At 36.1% G+C, this 26,660-nt stretch overlaps 3 protein-coding genes and 1 non-coding gene across 4 annotated transcripts; 3 read left to right on the forward strand and 1 right to left on the reverse strand.

Moving 5' to 3' along the window:
• Window positions 1–217: 217 nt before the first annotated feature.
• Window positions 218–1,360, forward strand: LOC143578479 (uncharacterized). The gene has a single exon (XM_077062052.1). The coding sequence runs from the start codon at window positions 218–220 to the stop codon at window positions 1,358–1,360; it is 1,143 nt and encodes a 380-aa protein (XP_076918167.1).
• A 7,096-nt stretch (window positions 1,361–8,456) lies between these two features.
• TRNAF-GAA (transfer RNA phenylalanine (anticodon GAA)) lies at window positions 8,457–8,529 on the reverse strand. The gene has a single exon. It is a non-coding gene; the product is annotated as a tRNA-Phe (tRNA).
• Window positions 8,530–12,030: 3,501 nt separating this feature from the next.
• Window positions 12,031–14,097, forward strand: LOC143578507 (uncharacterized). Its single transcript, XM_077062075.1, has 3 exons — window positions 12,031–12,406; window positions 12,500–12,850; window positions 13,706–14,097. Exons 1-3 carry the CDS (start codon window positions 12,058–12,060, stop codon window positions 14,095–14,097), a joined length of 1,092 nt encoding a protein of 363 aa, XP_076918190.1. The 5' UTR covers window positions 12,031–12,057.
• A 358-nt stretch (window positions 14,098–14,455) lies between these two features.
• On the forward strand, window positions 14,456–17,465 carry LOC143578518 (uncharacterized). The gene is made up of 5 exons (XM_077062084.1): window positions 14,456–14,678; window positions 15,909–16,000; window positions 16,341–16,411; window positions 16,508–16,757; window positions 16,821–17,465. The coding sequence occupies exons 1-5, from the start codon at window positions 14,456–14,458 to the stop codon at window positions 17,463–17,465; spliced, it is 1,281 nt and encodes a 426-aa protein (XP_076918199.1).
• Window positions 17,466–26,660: the final 9,195 nt, after the last annotated feature.

The raw sequence follows: 26,660 nt of genomic DNA on the forward strand, positions 1-26,660 counted from the left end.
GACCTCTGGATCGTTTCAGTGTTCGCGTTTGACAAAAACAAACTACACGAGTTGGAGTATGCATATGAAGGTTATTTTTGGGATTCATGGAGTTTGGGATGTAATTGACCCGGGCTCTAATGACACGAAGAAAAATAACATCGCGAAGTAGCTTCTTTTTCAGTTAATTCCCGAGGAACATATACTTCAAATCGGTAATTTTAAATTGGCAAAAGAGATGTGGGATGCCATAAAGTCAAGAAATATGGGCGCGGAACGTGTGAAGGATGTTAGACTTCATACGTTAATACGTGAATTTGACGGTATGATGATGAAAGAAACTGAAACAATTGACGAGTATGCCTCGAGAATTACCGCGATCTCTTCTAAAGCAACCACACTTGGACAACCATATAAAGAAAGGAAGCTAGTTCAGAAATTCTTCACAAGCCTGCCGAGCCGGTTTATCCAAGTTGTAGCATCCCTCAAGCAAGTATTAGACCTTAAAACAGTCGGTTTTGAGGATGTTGTCGGGAGGTTGAAAACTTATGAGGAGCATATCAAAGGACACGTGTTGCGTTCTGAAGAAGGTAAACTTTTGTTTAATCATTCTGAATCCTCTTCGAGTTCGAGGCAGGTTTCACGCGAATCAAGTAGGGATCACGGGAAAGGTTCGAACCGAGGATGTGGTAGTGGACGTGGCAATCAGAACCGTGGTTCACAAGGAAGGTCCAATGAAGGGGATAAACGAAAGGTTAAAAAGAATTACTCGGAAGTTCAATGCTTTTGTTGTGATGAATATGGTCACTTCGTCTCGAGGTGTCTGGAACAAAAGAAGGATAAACAAGCAAATTTGGTCGATGCAAAAGAAAAAGACCTGTCCCTCTATATGGTGCAGTGTGTTCAAGAAAAAGTGTACTTGAAGGAACAGAAGGTTATACCAAAAGATTATGAGGGTGGTTCGGACGAACAAGACTTGTGGTATTTGGATAACGGGGCGAGCAATCATATGACGGGTAATGTATCTTTTTTCTCTGAATTAAATAAGCGTGTTGGTGGCAAAGTTAAATTTGGAGATGGGTCTTATGTTGATATTTGCGGGAAAAGGTCGATATTGCTAGTCGGTAAAACGGGGAAGCAACAATTATTGACCGACATTTATTATATTCCTAGTTTACAAAGTAATATTATTAGTTTTGGGCAAGCAACAGAAAGTGGTTGTGATATTCGTATGAAAGACGATTACTTGTTAATGTATGATGATCAAGGAAAATTGTTGATGCGGGTTACTCGATCCAAGAATCGTCTTTATACGATTAAATTAAAGACGGGGAAACCCGTGTGTTTACAAGCCCGGATTGATAACGAGAATTGGCTTTGACACGCGAGACTAGGACATCTAAATTTCGAGTCTATGAAACAAATGGTGAAAAAGAATATGGTCGTTGGAATGCCAAAAGTTGATCAAGAAAATCAAATTTGTGACTTGTGCTTAGTCGGGAAGCAAACGAGGAAACCGTTTCCGAAGTCGGCGACTTTCAGAGCAACCCGAGCCTTGGAACTAATCTATGGAGATTTATGCGGGCCCATTACTCCTAGTACCATAGCCGGAAATAGGTACTTGTTCATCTTGATTGATGATTTTTCTCGTTTCATGTGGACTTTTCTGTTGAAGGAAAAAAGTGAAGCGTTTGATACCTTCAAGCGATTTAAAGCCATGGTGGAAGCGGAAAATAGTGAGAAAATCAAGACGTTTCGAACCGATCGAGGGGGAGAATTTACGTCTCGTGATTTCAATCGGTTCTCTAAAAACGAAGGTTTTATTCGGCATTTAACCGCTCCATATACACCTCAACAAAATGGTGTTGTAGAGAGGCGAAACCGCACGATATTGGATATGACTCGGAGTATATTAAAAGCGAGACAGGTTCTGAATTATATGTGGGGAGACGCGGTGAGGCATTCGACCGACGTGATTAATAAAATTCCAACTCGAGCGTTAAAAGACAAAACACCGTATGAGATGTTAAAACGAAAGAAACCGGATCTTAGATTTCTTAAAGTTTTTGGATGTGTTGCGTATTCAAAAATACTTGGTGGAAGTATTAAGAAATTAGACGATTGTTTGACTCGTTTAGTTTATCTCGGAAGCGAGAAAGGTTCGGCAGCATATCGTTTATACAATCCATCGACTAGAAAAATTGTTGTGAATAGAGCGGGTGACACGAATTTTGATGAAAAACAAGGTTGGAATTGGGATAGAAGTACCGAAATAATCGACGAGCAGGATCGATCACCAGGTATGTTTTGGGTTAACTTTGGTGATGAAATTGACGCCGGAGAAGGAATCATGAATACCGAAAACATCGGGTCGAGCCCTGGGTCAAACTCTACGAGTTCAAGTGGTGACGGGGGTGAAGAAGATGATGAAGTACCTATGGTTGAAAATGCTCCAACAAGCCCAGCTAGTACAAGCTTGGTTACACCTGAGCCGGTTGTTCGGAGATCTTCTCGAGCCACGGTTACCCCGGTACGTTTTAGTGATTATGTCTTGAATTCGAGTATGATTGATGAAGATATTTTATTGCTTGTTGATGGTGAACCTGTTTGTTTTAATGATGCAAAATCGAAACCGGAGTGGGTGAAAGCAATGCGTATCGAAATTGAGTCGATAAATAAAAATAATATGTGGACGTTGACCGAGTTACCACGTGGTGCAAAGGCGATTGGTTTAAAGTGGGTTTTCAAGGTTAAAAGAAATGCGGACGACTCGCTTAATAAACACAAGGCGAGACTCTTGGCAAAGGGTTATGTTCAGCAAACCAGAGTCGATTTTGACGAGGTTTTCTCACCGGTGGCTAGACTCGAAACGGTTCGTTTATTATTGTCTCTCGCAACGAATGAAGGTTGGGAATTGCATCACCTCAATGTCAAATTCGCGTTCCTACATGGCGAGTTAAAAGAAGAAGTATTTGTTACTCAACCGCATGGTTTTGTTAAAAAGGGTGAGAAGCATAAAGTATACAAATTATCCAAAGCGTTGCACGACTTAAGCTAAGCTCTGAGGGCGTGGAATACAAAGCTGAACGGTATTTTGTTAAATATGAAGTTTCACCGGTGCACGCAAGAACAAGCGGTATACCGAAAGAAAATTGGAACTGATCTCTTAATAGTCGGTGTGTACGTTGACGACTTCATCGTAACGGGTTCCAATTTAAACTTAATAATGGAGTTTAAGCGCGAGATGACTTTAAACTTTGAGATGTCGGATTTGGGAAAGCTAACTTATTATCTCGGAATTGAAGTTTCACAAAGCAAGGATGGGATAAAAATCAAGCAAGAAACGTATGCGAAGAAAATTTTAGCTGAAGCTGGAATGGAGATTTGCAATTCTGCTCAAATTCCATTGGATCCGAGTATAAAAGTTTCTAAATTTGAAGATGAAGAAGATTTTGATGCTACGAGATGTCGAAAGATTGTTGGGTATCTCCGGTATCTTTTACAAACTCATCCTGACTTGGCGTATTCGATTGGAGTCGTAAGCCGGTACATGCAAAACCCGAAGCAATCTCAAGCAACTCTTATAAAGCAAATTCTTCGTTATATTCAAGGTACTCTCGGTTTTGGTATTTCTTACACTCGTGGGAAAAACGTGTTAGTTGGTTATAGTGATAGTAGCCATAACATTGACCAGGACGATGGCAGAAGCACTACTGGGCACGTATTTTATCTTGGGTCTTCACCAATTACTTGGTGTTCACAGAAACAAGATACAGTTGCACTCTCATCGTGTGAAACAGAGTACATGGCGGCAAGCGCAGCCGCGAGTCAGGCGGTTTGGCTAAGGGAATTGATAAGTGAGTTATTCGACAAGGAAATTCCAGCAGTGGTGTTACGTATCGATAACTCATCAGCGATAGCTCTCGCGAAGAATCCGGTTTTCCATGGAAGGACCAAACACATTAAATCTCGGTATCACTACATTCTGGAATGTGTTAATCGTGAAGAAGTAAGTGTCGAGCATGTTAGTGGTGTTAAGCAATGTGCCGATATCTTGACGAAGGCTCTTAGGAGAATCAAATTCAAGGAGATGCGGGAATCACTTGGAGTTGAAGACTTGTCGATTTCAAGTTCGAAATTCCGGGGGTGATTGTTGGGAATTTCGGTTTAAAGAGCGTTACTTGGCGTGCAAGACTAAGTAGCATGATTTAAGGAGTGGATAATATAAACAATTAAATGTGCTCAGATTTAATTGTTAGTATAGGTATCATGTCCTATTATTTAGCAATCCTAAATTGTAGTCTAAACGTGCTAGGTTAGATTATAAATACACGTGCTTTGGGGTTTAGGAGATTGTAATATGAGTAATTGAGTTTTGTGAAGTTTCTCAATAATAACAAACGTGACTGGGTTTGTATTCGGTTTTGTGTTTATGTTCATGTTCAAACCTGATACCAATTCCATTAGAGTTGGTTAGAGATTTATAAGTCGTTTTGCATGTACCTGGTTGACATATAGAATGAGATGATAAGATCTTCATTTCATTTGTAAATATATTTGACCCGTTACACTTTCCATAAGAGTGTCTACCACTCTACCTTATCTTTGTAGAGAACATCCCGAATCAACATATTACATATGGGTAAGCCCAAAAATTAATAAAAGTAATTGGCCCAGACACATCCCATATTTGCATTCGAAAATGTGAAGTAATATTATAGGGGTTTTTTAACGCTAATCATGAGATCCCCTAAACCTCTATTTAAATTTACTCTAATGTATATTATGATATTTCAACCCTCGCCCATTTTAGAAGAACCACCTTAATTATATTCATTCATCTTTAGTACCGCTAAGCTACATGTCCCTTACTAAGTAAATGTTGTAGATGAAATGAAACATTTGCAGAGTATTACAAACTAGGGATGAGATTAGGATGGTACCGGTACCGATCCCGAAATTTAGAAATTGTTGGTACCGATACCGAAATGTTCGGTTCGATACCGGTACGGTACCGGTATCGCTTCGGTACCGGTACAGTACCGGTATTTCGTGAAAAATTCGGGAAATACCGGTACCGATACTGTACCGATACCGAAAACTCAAAACTTGGTACCGATTCGGTACCGACGGTACCAAATTGATACCGAATTTGATACCGGTACAGGTAACAATCGGTACCCTACCTAAAACGCTCATCCCTATTACAAACAAACATTTTATGCCATTAGTGTTGCATTATATTATTAACATCGGTCATTACTTAAGGTGAAAACAACTTGCAACATTATTAATTTAGGAAAAGGCAATGACGTGCGAACATCAAGAACTTATTCAACATACTTTTGACAAGATACAAATTAACCATTACTAGCCCAGTGCCCGCGCGATGTGATGGGTATGCACACAACTCGTTCTTACCCATTCGGACCCTAACCCATATGCTTTGACCCATGACCCGGACCCGCTAGACCCATTTTTCAGTATTAACTGGTTATTATGTAATATGTTATTTTTTTAATATTAAAAAAAGAATTATAGCAATATCATACTCAAATTAAAGAAGTAAAATCCTCGTTTTTATGGTGTATTTTTTTTAGGAAAATATTAGCTATGAAAATTTATTACCGTTTAAAAATTGTGGGGGTGGGGGGGGGTGGGGTGGAAGCTGCCTTAAAATTGAAATTAAAAATAATATATTGCTAAAGATAAGGGGCGTTATTTGTAACTATTTAATAAGTTAACAAAATTTGACTAAAGTTGGAGGATCATTGTTGTAATTTCAAAACTAAATAGTCAATCATAGATCAGATAACCAAAATACCATATGAAACCCAAATTCTTAAATTTTTATGCATTGTTAATTGTATTATAAGCATCAAATAATGTACCTCTTAAAATTAAGAGGTCCCTCACTCCTCTATTATATATAGACGGGTGCCCACACAATGCGTCGAGAAACGCAAAATCCTTGTAATCACATAACAATTATGGATGTTTATAGTTCATTTGAATCCTTGAATCCGTTTAAACCAATTATCGGTTTAGTCATAGTTGGTTTTTTATTTTGACTTTTGGTTGGCCGGTTTCTAAATTTTAAAACCGTAGCGAACGGTTTGGTTTGTGGTTTGACCCGAAAGACGGCCATAAAAACCAAACCGGGGGGTGAATTTATTATTGAAGCTCAATACGTGAAACCAAAAAGTTAGTAACAATTTGGTTTCAATTTTCAATAGTTTGGTTTTGGTTTTCAACGACAAAAGATTTTACTAATAGTTTGGCTCACGGTTTAACTTAAAAACCGTCAAAACCGAATTGTGAACACCCATACGTAAAATGCTAATTTTTTTAATTGAAAAAAAACTATAGCAATACCATACCCAAATTAAAGACAATAAAATGCCCGTTTTTATGGTGTAATTTTTTTAAAAAAATATTAACGTATGAAAAGGTTTTGGCAGTTTAAAAATCGTTGGTGGAAAGTTAGTTTAAAATTGAAATTAATAAAACATATGGGTAAAGATGCGGGGCCAAAGTTGTAACTATTTCTTAAATTTACAAAACTTAACTAAAGTTGAGGGGGCAATGTTGAAACTATTTCAAAGCATATTTTTGTAATTGACAAGTTTGTCATTTTCTTACATGCTTTATAAGGTATACCTTATGCATTACAAGTTGTAAAACTTTTAAAATCTAAGTTTCTTAATTTGTCCATCACTCATGTATTATATGTAGTATGGATAAGAGCCCCTCTACGTCATCGTCACATAGGAAACAAGGCTTGATTGCCGTTTCTCATTTTCAAAGAGTGAGTTTCCTAATTGGAATATAATGAAGAAATAAGAAGAATCATTGGTAAAGTGATTTATCTTATGATCGAGTTGCATCTGAATAGACTTGGTATATGTTGTAATTTCTAATTAGGGTTATTTGATAGCCTTTGCAGTAGTAAGTGTTGAATTAGTAAAGGGTTTGAATAGTTAAGAGACTTTGAGGCAATAACTGTTGAGTCAGTGCTAAGTACGTCAGTCTGGTGGTGATTAGTAGTGGAGGAGGTTGTTGTGGGTTGAGGAGGTGTCATGGGTTGAGGAGGTGGTGCGTGAGTGGCATAGTGAGGCTGATGAACATGCGAGGGAACAAATAAGTAAAACTTTTATTTAGTATCATTTTGAAGTTTAATAGATAAGAGGTTTGCTAATTGATCTAATCAAATATGTCATTCCAGTGAACCAAAAACACTTAATGTTGACCGGTCAAAGGTAGCCTCTTAATAGAAAAAGTATGATAGAGATTATTTTGAGACTTGATATACACTCGAGAATGCACATTCTGCATAACAAATATCCAAATGCACGTTATCAAATGATTACATCTTGCTAATTGGATTTCTATTATAAAAGAGTCATGGTTAACTAGTGGATATGTACAATGTATTCATTCACTTTTGGAGGTGCAACTAGGGATGGCAAAAATCCCCGAATCCGACGGGGAAACCCGAAAACCGGCTTATTTCGGGTCGGGTCGGGTTTTGTTTTTTCGGTTTCGGGTCGGGTTTCGGAGATTGTTTCGGGGATTGTTTCGGGTTCGGGTTCGGGTTCGGGTTTGGGTTCAGGTACCCCCGCCCCGACCCGCCCCGATATAATATATAAATATAAATATAAATAATATATATATATATATATATATTAAAAACCTAAACCTACATCCAGACATCCACTCATCCTCCAGACTCCGCCACCGCCAGTCCGCCCCCGATTCACTCAATCGCCGTCTGCACCACCATCACCATCCACTCAATCGCCGTCTGCACCATCGATAAACTGTAAGTTTCTAGTGGAATGTAAGTAATCTAATAACGCATCTTCGGCTTCTCGATAATCCGTAACCTCATTCTTCGATTTGGGGTTACAAGTTGCTTTTGTGCGATAAATTCTAGGGCTTTGGATTGCAGGGTGTGACCCGATTGGGGAAATTGGGTTATTGGTAAAATTAATAATAACCCTTTTGAGAAAAAGTGATTTTTTAAAGTTCTGGATGTGATTCATGAATGGGGTTTTAAATATTATACAGGAAATTGATGAATGTGAGGTTCAATAGTATATGTAGATGCAGAGGTTGAAGATAAAAGATTTACCTTGTGATTTGAATGGTTTCGGGTTTTCGGGTTCGGGGACGGGGCGGGTCGGGGGGTACAAAAAACCAAACGGGGAATCCCCGATTTAAACCCGACGGGTAATGGGGCGGGTACGGGATGGTTTTTGGTTTCGGGTTCGGGTTCGGGTTAAGCAAAACCCGCCCCAAACCCGCCCCGTTGCCATTCCTAGGTGCAACTACATATTGTAAATGCTACAGAAATATAGTTATAACTTGGTTCATAAGTATACAATCAGAGTAAGGCTAGTATTCAGTATTCACGACCATTAAAGAGAAATGTATATTACACGGAAAATGAAAAAAAGCATTAAATGTAAACAATTTGCGGTGAACGTGGATCGAACACGTGACCTTCAGATCTTCAGTCTGACGCTCTCCCAACTGAGCTATCCCCGCTTGGTGATACCGTTCTGTGAAAAAGCAATAATATAGAATAACATATTAAGAAGTTTATAGAAAAATTTTGACATATATCAAAATAATAATAAATCATGTTAACACGGGTTAAAATCACATTATAAATCATATAAGGAATTGACTGTATTAAATACCTTATCAGTAAATTGATAATGTTATAATGCTACTTTAGTAGGGAGATGATGTAGTTTTTAGATTACACATCATAATTTCTTTTAAAACAACCATTAAACTTGTATAGATCAATATCGTTTTTACCGTGTGTCATGATTTGCAACTAAGGTACGCATTATATTTAGCTCCATTGGAATTACCACACACGTCAAACCTCGATCCTAATTTTGTTCATTCATTAGAATTGTATAAAAATATATAAATTTTATATTAAAAGAAATTAATCAAGACAAGGTTCTGTGTAAAGTTGAATTATGCTGGTTCATAATGATTTTTTTTTTAAGTCTTTGGGAGTGATTTGAGAAATCAACAAACCATACTCTCAAACTGAAATGTATCAATTTAATTAAGAGGTTGTTTGATAGTCTTTTAATGATTCTATTAGGATGTTAAATTTTTTTATCGGTGAGATATAAGTGTGTATGGTTACAAAAAAAACACTTCTTAATAGTTCATAGAACCTCTTATAGGTTTCAGAAGCACACTGAATGATTCAGAGATTACCTCTTAATTTAGACAAGTTGTCAAGCATCCCCTTAGTTAATGTCAACGACAAACAAAGATACATGACCACAAATTAAAACGAAATTATACTAAAGTAAACTTAACTTCAATGCTTTAATCATGCCTAAAGTTGTAAATCATGTCCATATAGTTACTAAAACATTCGTAATCAAGAGTTGAAACTTGGTTTTTTATTTCATTATTTTAGATATGCTGGCTAAAAGGACAAATAAATACTTTGCAATAACATAAACAATACCAAATTAATATTCTACATTCGGATTTGATGGTGTTGAATTCATTAGAAAAAGTGACCTGATGGTTTTCCTTAGACAAGTAGACAACTATCTTGTTTTGATGAAAGCTGGTATGAGAACATGGTTTTTAGTTTGCTAGTTCAAGATTGTTCACACCTTAATAAAATGTATAATATTGGCTGTTCAAGTGTTGAAAAGTAAAGTCAAAATGTCTCTAGCTAGTCAACTGCCAGTTAGTTAAATGTTCAGGGGCTGGATTGTCATTTGTTGATAGTTTTACTAGTTTGGTTTAATTTTGTGTAAGTTCCTGATCTCTAGGGACTAAATGTCAGTATTAAACTTTTGTTGTTAACAAGTGGTTAGCTTGCTGTTGTAAAGATTCAGCTGGTTATCATTTCGTTTCCTAATTGATTCGATCAATTTTGTTAACCTTGTTAACTTTTTGATGTTCATAACATCAAGGATAATGTTCACACCTTGATAAATTGTCTGCATCTTATAGGTGAAATATAAGTTTATTCCTCTACCAAACCACTCCGTTGATTATATGCATTTAATTATTCAATTTATATCAATTACTATTCATTTAGTTCATTTATATTGCATTTTGAATTTATGAAATATTTATATGACTTATTGCATTTTATGAACATAATACATATTTCAATATTCATCATGTAAGGACCAAGTCAAGAGTCAACACCATCAGCTGGAATAAGAAAAAGGTATCACAGCTGTACCTAGCTAAACAATGTGGAATGTGGATTATTAATCTTAACTGTAGTGGCGTGGCATGTATATATTTTATAATATGAAACTTAAATAATATCAAAGATGGGATCTAACTCAAATTTAATAACATACGTTGACTTCGAAATTCAAAGTACAGTTTTAGAAAACAAAAGATAGTGAAAATTAACGTACAAATGAAATTAACGTACTAATTGTGAAAATCAAGTAGAGCAATTATGTAATTACATCATTGAGTAATTACTCAATGATGTAATTACATAATTGTTCTACTTGATTTTCATACTCAATGATGTAATTACATAATTGCTCTACTTGATTTTCACAATTAGTACGTTAATTTCATTTGTATATGATCCAAACTCATAGAAGATTGCTTTTAATAGTTAACACAATCCAAATTCAAGTATATTGGTTGAGGTTAGAAGATTGCTCTTAATACTTTCAGATGCTTTACAAGTATTATAGAGTTTAAGCATAATCCAAACTTAGTAACACTTATTAGAGAATCACCGGTACAACCCACCCATTCTTGTTTCAAACAACCACCTTAAAATTAAGATTTTAATAATTAAACCAACCAACAAAAACCTTTAATTCTCCTCCAATGGTTATTACTCGTTCCTGTTTCAAACCACGCGAGACGGTCTTCGTCCACCTCTGCCCCCATCGATTCCGTCCATCTTCACCGTCACCGTTCAGCAATCCATCACCGTTCAGCGATTCCGTCCACCATCCACCATCCACAGTTGTGATACATCGTCGCTTTTTGTTCATATGTTTGTTTTAACTTTTGATAAGAATTGAAATTAGAATTAAAGCTAATTGATCAATTAATCTTTGAAATCGATCCAATTAATCATCAATCTGATGCTTCAATCGATCAATTTTCACTTTGAGTTTTAACCATGAAAGTACCATGTTTAAGCCTGAACATTTTATAATTTAACCTTGAACGTCTTTAAGTTTTGGAATTTGTCTTGAACGTATTTGTGTTTTTAACCTTGAACGTATTTCGTGTACGTAATGTAGGTTAAGCGATTATTAATTGTACGTTAACTCACCCCTATATAACATGGTAAAAGGGCTTTAAACCACAATTTGACATTATGAAGGGAGATTTCGAAGCCCCATTTTTCAAGCGACGATAACGTGAAGGGACGACAAAGCCCCTCCACAGTGAGCAAATAATTAACCTAATCTTAGTTATCTCAACAACTGTATTGGATTAAATACTCCTAATGCAGAAAAAAAATACAAAAAAAAATACCCACTTGACAAATAAGTGGGTATTTTTTTCATGGTTAAAACTCAAATACCCACTTGACAACGATTAAAGAACCCCTAATGCAGAAAAAATTACCCACTTGACAAATCGATCCAGCTCCTTTCCAGTTTCAACTCCATACTTTAATATGTAGTCTTTCAAGTATCACCAAAATACCCTAAACATCCATACTAAATTAACCACCAAACAGTTTTTAAGTTAGCAACATTATCACACATCAAATAATGAATTAAAACCGAATGTTTTAATTTCAACATTTATATTATGACACAAGATTGCTTACACAAGCAAAATGCATTATTGCATACGCCTTCGTTTATTATTCACTATGATCACTAACCCTCATTTTTAAATTATGCATCCATCTCAAGGCCAGCTCCCTGATCAATCGTTGGATCTGGGGAAGGTTTGACTGTTTGAGTACGAAATAGCTTATATATATAGACCATTAATTGCCAAGTGTGGAATTTTTTTTCTTTTACAGAGATCGATCTAAAAGAACTTGTTTTGGATAGTTGAAATAAGTCAATTGAGATGGATGGTTCATCTAAGAAAGCATATTCAAAGTATCGGGTGGCATCGGCTATTGAAGTCTCCAACTTTGTTTCGGTGAAACAGCTTTACCTGAGAAGCGACTATAAGATCTGGAAGGCTCAGATGCTTTGCCTCATAGAGAGTCAGGAGTTGCTTCACATCATTGATGCCGAGAAATCTTTTCCGGAGGATAGGGGTGTCGACATGATTTCTAGATACGACGAGCTTGTCAAAGGTTGGATTACAAGTACTCTAGATGAAGATAGGCTCAAGGATGTCAAAGACCTAGTTACAGCACGAGAGGTGTGGATGAAATTAGAATCCATCATGACAAACGATACAGAAGACGGTATATATACTCCATTAAGTACTATATATACCAACATACTTGACTCTTGAATTTATTATATCCTGTCTAAATTAATACTGCAATGAAATGCAGGTGATCCTGCACAAAAACAAGACGACATTTATAAGAAGGTATTGCGTCTTAGCATTTTCAAGTATGTTTCAGTGAAGCTTTCCGGGCACAACAACTATCATATCTGGAAGGCTCAGATGCTTTGCCTTTTAGAAAGCCAGGAGTTACTTCACATCATTAATGCTGAATATCCTTTTCCTGGGGACAAGGGTACCCACATGATTCAACCGTATGACAAACTTGTCAAAGGTTGGATTTTCACTACTATGGACCACAAACTGCTCAAGGATTTCTTAGACTACTCTTCTGTAGAATCTATATGGAAGCAACTAGAATCCCTGTTTAATCGGCCAATAAGCTATACAGAAGAAGGTACACACTCCAATAACTAGCACGTATTTTATTTGATTTTCCAAAACAAAACTATTGGACTATATTATTATTAGTGTGAGCCGCATGCCCACTTTAAGTATCTAGAGTTTGTTGATCAGTTCTTCACGTATGTTATAGAAAACATGAATGTTATGATAAACCTACAACTAAAACATACCTATTACAGCAAATAGAGTAGCCACGACTGATGAGAATGCTCCAGACGACATAATATTTAGCTTTGTCGAGTTCCCCTTTAGGATGTATATTAGTGATGGGAATTAAGGTTCTTGAGGAAACCGAATTATGAAGAGAGAGATGGGTCACGAATTTAAAGTGAGGGTTAAGTTTTTCTTATGATGTTAATTAATCTCTTCAATGTATTTATATACACCCAAGGGGAAACCCTTGATTAGCAAAAAGGATAATATGATCAATCAACAATTACCTAGCTAATTTTTTAATAAGGTATAATTTAATTAATCTTGATCTATTATTATATAAATAATAACGATGGCCACATATAAATATACATATCCATATATTTATTCTTACAAAGTTTTCTTATTTTTCTATATAGTGTAAGACAACTCCACTATCAATCAAATTATTATTTTATCATCTAACATGATATTAGAGCCAGCCTAGGCTTTACACCCTCTCCGTGCCACGACACATACAAATAACCAAACCCTAGCCTTCACCACCTAAGAAAACCATATATACCTAAAGTGGACCGTAGGCTCACACTAATAATAATTAATAATATTGTCCAATAAAAAATTTTGGTAGTAATTTCTTTTTCATTTGACTTTTGAACTTTTATTCTTTCTGAAATATTGAAATGAAGTGCAGGTGATTCATGGAATGCACTTGATGTTTCTGCACTTATAAGAGAAGACCTCAAATATATTCGGGTATCAAATGTTAACGTCTCCAACTTTGTTTCAGTTACGCTCTCCGGCCACAGCAACTACAGTATCTGGAAGGCTCAGATGATGTGCCTCTTAGAGAGTCAGGAGTTGCTTTACGTCATTTATATTCGACCAAATAGTGATAACCCCACGAGTGATAAATATGACGAGCTTGTCAAAGGTTGGATCTTCGGTACTATGAAGGACCAACTGATCAAGAATTTTAAAGGCCATTTATGGCTATATTTCATATGGAAGGAACTAGAATCAATGTTTGACCCAACAAAATTATTTACTAAAGAAGGTACGTGCCACGAATTTGATTACCAATGATTATATGTGGCTTTTATTTAAAATGACTCAAAAATTGAAATGAAATGCTTCAACAGACGATCCAGTAGGATTTACGTTCGGAATAGAATCCATAAGAGAGGTTCCGGAAATGGAAAACACACGGAAGAGATTGTATGAAGCTGCTGTTGAAGGGTGTTGGTGGAAAGCAAAATCCATATTGAAAGTCCATAACAATGCAGCCACAGAGCCCATCACTGCAAACGGCAACACAATCCTTCATGTAGCGGTTGAAAGGGGCCACAACTATTTCGTTGAAAAACTGCTGGTGTTCTTACAACAAGGAGAATATATTGAAACACAGAATGATAAGGGTTGAACAGCATTACACATCGCTGCGATGGTTGGTAATGAATATGCGGCCCAACTCTTGGTTCAGAAGAGGGAAGAACTGTTGGGGATCAAAGACCATAACCAACAGTCACCATTGGATAGTGCTTTTGCCAATAATAAGCATAATATGTCTGCATATTTGTTGAAATTGACACCATCTTCTGAATTTTGCGATGCTTCAATGTTCGATTTAAGTCCTATCCTAACCGCTATTGACACGAAACAATATGGTGAGTAGGTAGGCCCAGCAAATGGTTGGTCGGAAGGTTTTGGGTCATGGGTCAGAACAGGTCGATTCAAAAAAAGTTATTTTGGTTCAGGTCATACATCTAGCCGGTACCGCCAGGACGCATGTTTTGTGGCATCGGACACACATTGCTGGTACGCGCGTAGCCCAGGATGTGCACGAGTAGCCGGCACTGGTTAGGCGCATTAAGGCATCGGTGGCATAATTCTCACAACAATAAGGTCTACTCGACATGAATTAGGCGTTAATGAAACTTTTTACAGGAACCTTTCACAAAATTCCCAACTAATAGTAAAATTATCAACTAGTCAGAATGTTTAATTATTAGACCATGGTATTTGATTCGACAAATACATCATTATTGTATACTCTTTCATATATATGGCGCAACCCAATTCTTTTTTTTATTGAAATACCTAAAAATCACCCAAATACTAAGAAATTCCCCCTTAACAGTGATATATATTGTAAGTGATATATGTTGTATATGTAAATACTAGATTTGAAAATATGTGGAATATTTCTATGAAAAGATCAAAAAAATAGAACAACAGGCTAGACGTAAATCAATAGAAATAAGAAGAGCCGATGATATAGAAATACTGCGAAGCGTCTGTTATGTGTGTTTCCATGGGGGTTACCGTATTCCAGTGCTAGTTGCACGTGCAACGACGGTTATGCATATACGCATTTGATGTTTCGTTACGGTGTACCAGCGTCCGGTGCCAAGTGGTGCGCCTGGTACCTGTTATGCTCCGGGTTGCTGCATTGGATATATTTGTAGGGTCTTATCATTCATCTCAACTTATTAGTTGATTTGGGCTGAAAAGAAGTACACCATCTCAACTTATTAAACATATTATAGACTAACACTACCCAAAACAAAAGATATGCTTTTATTTTTTTAATTAGTTGTGTTCGGCTCATGTAAATAATTTAAAATATATGCTCATACTAATCTCTCATAAATGCAGATTTAGCTGGGGAATTGCTAGAAAAGTATGAGAAGTCTTCCTTATTTATGTCGACAATCACTAGTATATTGATGGCAATAACTTTAACCTTCCCAACAGATCTTGACTTCATGGAATCTTTTTTTCTATCCATGTATATATTTCTCTAACTTTTGTTTCAAACACAAACCGTGTAGATAGAGTAATATATCTTTAGACACAATATTTAATTTATTCTACTACGTGTATATATCGTGCAGCTTTCAAAAATGTTCGTGAGAAAACAATCTTGAAAGGTTCTTTGCTATTTCACTCTAATATTATGGATCAATGTGTCGATGACACCTTACAGGTAATGAAAATTTGTAATAACCCCTGCTGTGGCTGGATAGGGAAAATTTTCATGATTCTACTTGGTGAGTGGTCACCTATATTTACATACACTTGACGCTACTTCTATACAAATCTGATCAATTTTGATTATTTTCTTGTGTAGTCCCAATAGCCACAATTTATCCGGTATATCAGTTGATTTGTCTCCTCTTTTTGCTGCTCCATTTAACCTTCTCTATGCTGTGTTACCTTCTGTGGAAGGTTTTAGTAGCTACCGGTAAGTGATTACACATAAATTAATCTGAAGATGGAAACTCGAATGAATTCATGGTGATGTGCCTTCATTTTCTAAATTGCAGTGCGTCCGATCAAGAATATTGAGAAGAAGAAAAAAGATACCGGGAAGCAAAGAACATTTTGAGCTCGATATGTGATATGATAGGCACAAATAACTATTCTTACAGGATTTCGATTCTTGAAGCTGTACGCCAGGGTACCTACGAGGTTGTTGATGAATTCTTTTTAGGTCTCCTGGTGCAGTCAACTGTAAGGATGATGAAGGGCATAACGTTATTCAGTTAGCGGTATTAAACCGTTCAGCAAAAGTGTACAACCTTATCCGTCACATAGTTGAGCAAACAGAGTCTTTTAGAACAATGACCTATTCTTCAAAGGATAATCTTGTACACTTGGCTGGAAGATTGGCACCTTCATTTGTACTTGATCGTACTACAGGTGCTGCACTTCAACTCAAGCGTGAGCTTATATGGCGTGAGGTATGTCTCAAGTAAGATTTCAGTCAACATCTTGCATAAACTCTAACTCGGTAAACTTTACAGGAAGTGGAGAAGCTCATGTTACCTCTGGAACGGATAGATGAGAATGCGGATGAGGAAACACCGGCTATGGTGTTTACCAAGGAACATCGGGACTTAATGAAGCAAGGAGAAGAATGGATGAAAGCAACCGCGGAATCATGTAGCATCACTGCTGCATTAATCGTCACAATCGTATTTGCGGCAGCAATCACTGTACCTGGTGGAAGCAACCAAGACTCCGGCATCCCCGTGCTCAAAAAAGAAAGTGCAATCACTATCTTTGCAGTATTCAATGCATTCTCCCTATTTACAGCGACTACAGCGTTATTACTTTTCTTATCAATCCTTACTGCGCGTTTTTCTGAAAGAGATTTTCTGGTCAGTTTACCAAGAAGGTTGATTTTAGGTCTTTTCACATTATTCCTCTCTACAACTGCCATGATTGTAGCCTTTGGTGCAGTATTGTTACTTGTCTTTTGTGATCAAAGACCATGGATGCTGGCACCAATATGTTTGTTTGCATGCTTGCCGATTTCAGTTATTGTTACTATAAAAGTCCCCTTCCTGGTAGACTTGATCCGATCAACATATGTCCCTATCTTTGGTAAGCAGCGTTACCTTGAGTCATGTAAAATTAGCGAGAAAAACACACTATTTACAAACTAATTAAGGAGGTCTTGTGGTTGAATAAGTTGCATGGGATCTATGTAGCAACATCTCTTTCCAGATGATACGCACTTCTTTGTAAGCTTAATATTGATTGTTTTTGCTCACGGTGTTTCTTCATTGGCGCCATCCGTGCATAAAGCTAGAACTTTATTTTTCTCCAGTTTTTTCAAAACTTCTGGAAAGATGGTTAAGGATACTCCGGTCCCGAAACCGAGTAACCAAGAGACTCCGGTAATTACGACCCCAGCTATAAGGGGGAATACCGAGTACACAAACTTTGATGGAAAATGTTTGAGAAGCTCAAGCCGCCCTCCAAGAAGCTCTGGTTGCCAAGGAATGGCTTCTTCGAGAAGCGTTGTCTCAGGTATGTTTAGCTTTACGTCTTCACGCTTTCCTTTGTACATAGAAAAGGTGTTTGACACTTGTATTTTCTTTGTAGGTTGTGCATCGGGTCTTCTCAGAGACTACTTACGATGATGCCATGAGCGCAGCCCTCAACGCTTCTCATGAGGATGGGGAAAAGGCCGGCTTCCTGCTTGGTCTAGGGTTCGTTGAGAAAGGCGTCCCGCCTTCCAACTTCCCTTTGTTCGATGTGGACACCGAAGCTGCATATGACCAAGCGGTGAACCAATATGCCGCCTTCCCGCATCCGGTGGTGGAGAAGGTGAAGGAAGTCGCTGCCGCTGATGATAGACTTGCTATCCTCAAGGCTTTCCTTGAACCGCCACGCTCTACTGATGGGGCGGGTCCAAGTGGAAGTGGTCCTGAAGCTTGATTCTGAAAATCCCTTCCCGCCGCTAGGATAGACTATAGATTTTGTTTTGTAGGCGGGTAGTTACCCGGCCATTCTTGTAATATATCTTTTGTGAAATACAAATCTTTTTGCGGATAAGACTGTTATTTCCTTTGGGTTCATTGCTTTATAAACCTTATATGACTTGCATACTTGGTTTAAATTAGCGATTTCCCAAGTGTTTAGAATAAGTTAACCTTTAATGTGGTTGACAGTAGTTTGAAGTTTTGCTTCCCCCTTTGTGAGTGTGCGGATAGGACCGGCACTCGCACTTGGTAGGATGGCTAAGCTTTACCTATGTCTGACCTGCGCGTAGGTTTTTCTTTATCCTTTCAGAATGACTTTTAACCGTTCGACGCGCGGTTGTTAATGAGTTAGTGTTCAGCTTCCGCTACCAGGATTCATGCGGGTATACCGGCACTTTCACATAGTGGGATAGCTGAACTCTTCCCCTTTAACTGTCCTGCGTGAAGGTCTTGTCATTTGTTATTCTTATTCTGATTGATGGAAAATGTTTAATTTGTGTCACGCATGCTATTTTCTTCTAACAACTTTATTTCGTTTCTCAAATTAGTCAATTCTTTTAATCTTACCATGTAACATTGTGAATATATATAAGTATCTTTCTTTCAAATATAATTTGAAGAATTTTTTTCTAATGAAGCAAGAATATAGTACAGTTAAATAAACCTACGGGCAATATTTGCATTTGGAAAAATGTAAATGTATCAGAGTTATTAATACACTTACATTTTTTCATGTGCGATATATTTATTCTTGATCAGTATTTTTGTTTCGTATAAAATTCCAAGATTGCTCATAATCATATTGTTAAATCAAACAAAACTCATTTGAATCATAAAAATGTGGATCAAACATGTTAAAATCAAAGGTGGGAATTAAGAATCCACAATTGAGGTTTTGGCACGCCGTTGGGGAGTTTTGGAACAATTATTTCGAAGCATGCCAACCGTGAAACGCTGAAAATAAGAGGCGTTTGGAACGTCTCTGTGAGTTTTGAACTCAATTTTAAAATTCCAAGATTGCTCATAATCATATTGTTAAATCAAACAAAACTCATTTGAATCATAAAAATGTGGATCAAACATGTTAAAATCAAAGGTGGGAATTAAGAATCCACAATTGAGGTTTTGGCACGCCGTTGGGGAGTTTTGGAACAATTATTTCGAAGCATGCCAACCGTGAAACGCTGAAAATAAGAGGCGTTTGGAACGTCTCTGTGAGTTTTGAACTCAATTTTAAGCAAGGTTTTAAGCATAAAAACATGTATTACTGATATGAACTTAGTTAATTAGCTTTGCTAATTAATGCATTAACGATGAACATTTTTCAAACCCTTTTTTTATAAGTTCTATGGAATTTTAAAACTTTAGTGTACCTGAATCCTGTTTTTATACTCTAATCTTCATTCACTTTACACCTTGGAGGATGAAGAATTGATGAAATTTAAGAGATTTTGATAACGAATTTCATTGTCAATGATTTGAGAGGACTCGATAAAAGTTCAGATCATTTTGGAAATTTAATCTTCCTTTAGTGGACGTGAATCCTGTGTTTATACTATAATCTTCCATTTTTAATTAGAATAAATTATATGTATGTATTTATAATGGATTGAGTTTGCTAAATGGTAACATAAAACTTAAAAGGTTCCCATGATGGATGGGGATAACTTTTTTTGTTCAGTATGATGGCAAATTGGTAATTCCACAAGGGAAAAAAAAGCGCATAAATTAGCAAAGCGACCAGGTTTTCAACAATTAAGACCACTAATTATAAGAGCATACACCCTCCCCCCACGCTGTCGGGCGTTAAAGGGACCAAGGGAGTAAGTTATTAAGGGCCAAGGGTCACAACCCCTCCCCTACACACTCACCCCCCCCCCCCCACCCTTTCTGTATTTTCGTTCAAGTTTCGTCATAGATTAGAGCGCATGTGTCTCTACAATACAGTATGTTATATGTGGTTTGAAGTGGTAATGATTGAATAGGTATTAACCATTATACATGTTTTAGCTAAAAAAAATAATGATGTGACAGAAAATGTCCTTTAAATAGGCATTAGCTTATGGTTTAATGTGTTGTTCCTATTTGTCAGTAAAAGTGTTTATTCATTAGTTTTTGTAGTTGCTAATTTCGACGTACTTACATTTTCCAATGTACACACATACCTAAACTTGGTTTTAAAAGTTGTTGCACCTTTCCACGAAGGGTGGATGGGGCACAATCACAAATTATTTCACATGCTGACAACTCAAAACCATCTAAACTACCAAAACGAACCCAAATTGGTGGGTTAGTGTTCCATCTATATTCAAAACTTCTAACCAATCACAAACATAATCAGGGGCGTAGCTTATGAGGGGGTGGGGTTAAATAAAGTAACACGAATTGCACGATTAAAATAAAAGCCGTCCAATATTCACAGATAACACTACATGTTTTGATAAACGGATTATATCCATGTCATGTCGATCTATTAACTTATTTAACACGAGAAGATAAATGCATTATGCGTGTCATCAACAGGTTAACGGATTGATCCCATTTATACAAGATTTTGTATTGTGTCGTTAACACGTTGACCTGTTTATATCCCTGGCCCCCTTAATCCCAAACACTACTTTATTTAACTTCTAGTAACGGATCATTTTGTGTGAGGTTAACAGGCTCTAGTGATGAAGTAAGTTATCATCAAATAGTTCTCATATTTTAATTCCAATGCCTGCAACATGCATATAAAAGTTGCAATCATCTTGTCATCTAGCAAAGCATATTCTTATAAGAAAGTTAATACTATCTGTTTCTTAGATTTAGCACTATTAGACTCCCCGCTATGGGACGCCGTGGAGGGGAGAAAGGGCGCCGTGGAGGAGGGAATACCGCCGGGGGGCGCCGAGGAGGAGGGCGCGGAGGGGTGGAGCGCCTAGAGGACGGCCGACGCGGTGAAAGGTTCTCTCTCCCTCCTCTCTCACATACACTCATATATATATATATATATATATATACGCATATATATATATATTGGGGGCGCCCAAGGGCATTAAACCATAGCGGGGCGGGATTTGATGCCCCGTTTTATACAAGGCGATGACGTAGCGTTGACGTGGCACGGTGGAGGGGCTTCGATACCCCCCACCATAGCATCCAGCCTTATTGGAAATGAATGACCCTTCATCAGTGTCCAAACGCACAACCTCCGTTGGTCGTAATGATAGCAGCAATGAAGGAACTCAGACTTGTCTATGTTGGCCCAGACGGATCAAACAATCAGATCAAACAAACAAACAAACATGCGAACACGAGATATTGGGGTGACAACCCTCGACTCTTTTCATATAACCAAACAAACTTATCAAACGAACATAACTTCATGAACATACAATGAGAAGAGACTTCTCTTGACCCTTTGAAATAAAACTAATAATCTAGACTTTATTTATAGACCTACTAAACTTGTTATCAAAGCCAAACCTAACTTAGAAAACAAGACAAATTTATCTAGAATAATCCATAATATTTTTACCATCCTAAACAAATATTAATATAAAACTTAACAAAACAAACCCCAAACTTTAATCAATTAACAAATCAAGATTAATTCTTCAGTCTATTTGATTTATCATTTATCTTTTTAAGTTTTCTTATCGGTCATATGGTTCGAATATTAGGATAATTATTGTGACATTCGTCAATTTCGGGTCTTGTTTGTATTCGTTTTTGTATTTGTTTATTATGTAAACCGACCCGATTTGTAAACCGAAGCTTATGTTATAATCAAAATGATGGATTTATGTTACAATATTGTATCACACTTGTTGGGTCTTGAAAACATCCTATTTTTATTTATTTATTTATTTATTTTTGTTGTTTTGTGTTTTTGTCTTAATCCATTTTGCATGAAAACTCTTGTGTCTCACACCCATACTTGACCACCAATATTACCGTATATATACACCACATTTCCTCTTCATTTTCCCTTACTACAACTCCAAAAAAAAAAACCCTCTCAAATATCAAAGATTCAAGGTTATCTTCTTAAGTGTTCTTGAAGGTTTTAGTTTTTCATCTTAATTAGTTTATGTAGCCTTATTAATACTTGTTTATGGTTGTGCAACATATATATAATATACACCCCTTGTTTACCTTTGGGAGTTACCTCTCCGATTCCGGTCGGTGAGGTTTCGGACCTCATATGTCACACCCCGACCAAAGGCGGCGGAACATGCCGAGGTGTAACGATTGTCCATAAGCACATGACACTAATTAAAGTGACAATATTTAATAAACTCATTTCATTTCACAACATCGAAAATGTCACATAACAATTATCCATAAAATAACCATGAACAAGATATCACAAAATATGGCAAATTGATATTGTTCATTTTTACTAATATCCTAAGGTCTTTGATGTCGTTTTCTTCACAATCATAAATCAACCAAGATGCAAACCTGCAACATTTCATAAAATAAAGTTTGTCAACACAAAGGTCGGTGAGCAATTCATAAGTTTAATCATATTAGTATATAATAAAGATAGCCACAAAACTTGCATACGAAACGATAAATAAAAGTGGTAATTTGGATTATAGATATCGCTAAACACATTAGCGACACCTAGCTATAAGGGGATGCCAAATAGTCTAGGATTTTATAGTTATCGTTAATTGCATTACGTTAACGACACCTTGCTATAAGGGGATGCTAAATAGTCTAGGATTTTATAGTTCCACCAACCAAAAGCGATAAACACATAGGCATATAAGCATAGAACACCAAATCGAGCAATTATTTAGGTAAAGTATACAACTACGTTTGTGGTTTAAGATTCAAATATAAAGAATTTTGTTGAATAAGTATGAAATGTCACCCCCAAAATAAAAGATGGAAAATGGGGTATGAAGTACTCACCTTTAAGTGGTAAACTTGAAAGATGATAATTTGGAATGAAGATACTAAACGGTTTTTTTTATCGAGTGTTTGGGTTGTCGGTTCGGGTCTTGATAATTGGTCAAACCCAAAGTCAACTTTCCAAAATATTGAATGTTATGAGATAACTCAATAAAATTTAATAAGACTTAACCAAGTATGTAGTTCCATTGTTTTAGAACTAACAACGCACGTTAAGCGAGTGTTCGGTTTTGTCGGTCCAAACTTTGTTATGAGATCAAGTTGGATCCAACATTTCCAAGTACTTAAGAAAATATTTAAAAATAAATTTGTAACTATTTTTAAAGAAATATACAAGTCTTGATGGCTAAAAAAAACACACTTGTGTGTCTTAAGCGAGTAAGAATCAGTTTGGTTCAGTTTCCATCTCACAACAAGTTCATAGATGGTTTCCACATGTCCAAACACTAAAGAACTTGTATAATAATGTACAAATAAAAAAATACCAAAAGTTAACAATAAAGTCTTTAAACAAAAGTTCGGTTTTCGGTTCGGATCGTGTTTCGGGTTAAGACCGAGGTAAGATTCTACAAACCCATAACCATAGAATTTGTAAAAATGATTTTAGAAACTTAGATCTAACACTAAGTATGTTTAAACAAACAAAACTAGTAACAAAGTTCGGTTTACGGTTTAGAACTATTTACGGTTAAACCGAAACATAGACTTTTAAAAACCCATAACCATGGAACTTGTAAACATCACCAACAAACTAAAATAAGCAAGATTAATATGTATGAACAAGTTATATATATGTATATATATCAAGGACACGAAGTCCTCCATGAAGCCTTGCCTTATGGGGTCCGAAACCTCACCGACCGGAATCGGAGAAGTAACTCCCAAAGGTAAACAAGGGGTGTATATTATATATATGTTGCACAACCAAAAACAAGTATTAATAAGGCTACATAAACTAATTAAGATGAAAGACCAAAATCCTTCAAGAACACTTAAGAAGATAACCTTGAATCTTTGATGTTTGAGAGAGTTTTTTTTTTTTTTTTTGAGTTGTAGCAAGGGAAAATGAAGAGGAAAGGTGATGTATATATAGGGTAATGTTGGTGGTCAAATATGGGTGTGAGACACAAGAGTTTTCATGCAAAATGAATCAAGACAAAAACACAAAACAACAAAAAAATAAATAAATAAATAAATAAATAAATAATAAATAAATAAAAATAAAAATAAAAATAGGATGTTTTCAAGACCCAACAAGTGTGAAACAATATTGTAACATAAATCCATCATTTTGATTATAACATAAGCTTCGGTTTACAAATCAGGTCGGTTTACATGATAAACAAATACAAAAACGAATACAAACAAGACCCGAAATTGACGAATGTCACATCAAAAGGCAAGGCTTCATGGAGGACTTCGTGTCCTTGATATATATACATCTATATAACTTGTTCATACATATTAATCTTGCTTATTTTAGTTTGTTGGTCATGTTTACAAGTTCCATGGTTATGAGTTTTTTAAAAGTCTATGCTTCGGTTTAACCGTAAATAGCTCTAAACCGTAAACCGAACTTTGTTACTAGTTTTGTTAAATAATTGTTTAAACATACTTATTGTTAGATCTAAGTTTCCAAAATCATTTTTACAAATTCTATGGTTATGGGTTTGTAGAATCTTACCTCGGTCTTAACCCGAAACACGATCCGAACCGAAAACCGAACTTTTGTTTAAAGACTTTATTGTTAACTTTTGGTTGTAAAACTTAAAGTATTTTTATTTGTAAATTATTATACAAGTTCTTTAGTGTTTGGACATGTGGAAACCATCTATGAACTTATTGTGAGATGGAAACTGAACCAAACCGATTCTTACTCGCTTAAGACACACAAGTGTGTTTTTTTTAGCCATCAAGACTTGTATATTTCTTTAAAAATAGTTACAAATTGATTTTTAAATATTTTCTTAAGTACTTGGAAATGTTGGATCTAACTTGATCTCATAACAAAGTTTGGACCGACAAAACCGAACACTCGCTTAACGTGCGTTGTTAGTTCTAAAACAATGGAACTACATACTTGGTTAAGTCTTATTAAATTTTATTGAGTTATCTCATAACATTCAATATTTTGGAAAGTTGACTTTGGGTTTGACCAATTATCAAGACCCGAACCGACAACCCAAACACTCGATAAAAAAAACGTTTAGTATCTTCATTCCAAAGAGATTTGCGTTCTTGCATTTTACCCACCTTATTACTTAACATAGGTTGAGTAAATATTAAGGTTAGATACTTTAACCCGGTTTCGAGCAAACTTACATTTTTAAAGGGTTATTATTATAAATTCTTAAATAGTCACATTTTAAACCTTGAACTTTAATTATTTACATTTCTCAACATTTATTTTGTTTAAAGACCTTCAAGACAACCTTTCTAAATTCAAGACTTCTTTTCTTTTTAGGCATTGTGCGTTAAACTCGTCGTTCCGACAAATCTCTAAATTATCATCTTTCAAGTTTACCACTTGAAGGTGGATACTTTATACCCCATTTTCCATCTTTTATTTTGGGGGTGACATTTCATACTTATTCAACAAAATGCTTTATATTTGAATCTTAAACCACAAACGTAGTTGTATACTTTACCTAAATAATTGCTCGATTTGGTGTTCTATGCTTATATGCCTATGTGTTTATCGCTTTTGGTTGGTGGAACTATAAAATCCTAGACTATTTGGCATCCCCTTATAGCAAGGTGTCGTTAACGTAATGCATTTAACGATAACTATAAAATCCTAGACTATTTGGCATCCCCTTATAGCTAGGTGTCGCTAATGTGTTTAGCGATATCTATTTATCCAAATTACCACTTTTATTTATCGTTTCGTATGCAAGTTTTGTGGCTATCTTTATTATATACTAATATGATTAAACTTATGAATTGTTCACCGACCTTTGTGTTGACACACTTTATTTTATGAAATGTTGCAGGTTTGCATCTTGGTTGATTTATAATTGTGAAGAAAACGACATCAAAGACCTTAGGATATTAGTAAAAATGAACAATATCAAATTTGTCATATTTTGTAATATCTTGTTTATGGTTATTTTATGGATAATTGTTATGTGACATTTTCGATGAAATGAAATGAGTTTATTAAATATTGTCACTTTAATTAGTGTCATGTGCTTATGGACAACGTTACACCTCGGCATGTTCCGCCGCCTTTGGTCGGGGTGTGACAATTATTGATTCTTTATTTCGCATCATTTTGTGGGCTAGGAACTAGTTTTACCGCGGTCTATAATCTAGGTCAAATCGGGGAATCATTTGGGTACCCAAAGAAATCGATAAGTACATTTGTGTCGCTCCTAAGTATTTGGAACTACTTCGGGAGAATCTTTTCAGGGTTTGTCTCTGAACATCTTTTAGTCAAATACAAATTCCCTAGACCGCTTATGT

The sequence above is a fragment of the Bidens hawaiensis genome, unplaced genomic scaffold (genome assembly GCF_021521415.1).
Source record: "Bidens hawaiensis isolate Kalapana, Puna unplaced genomic scaffold, B.hawaiensis_p1.1 tig00001461_1, whole genome shotgun sequence".
Classification (NCBI taxonomy): domain Eukaryota; kingdom Viridiplantae; phylum Streptophyta; class Magnoliopsida; order Asterales; family Asteraceae; genus Bidens; species Bidens hawaiensis.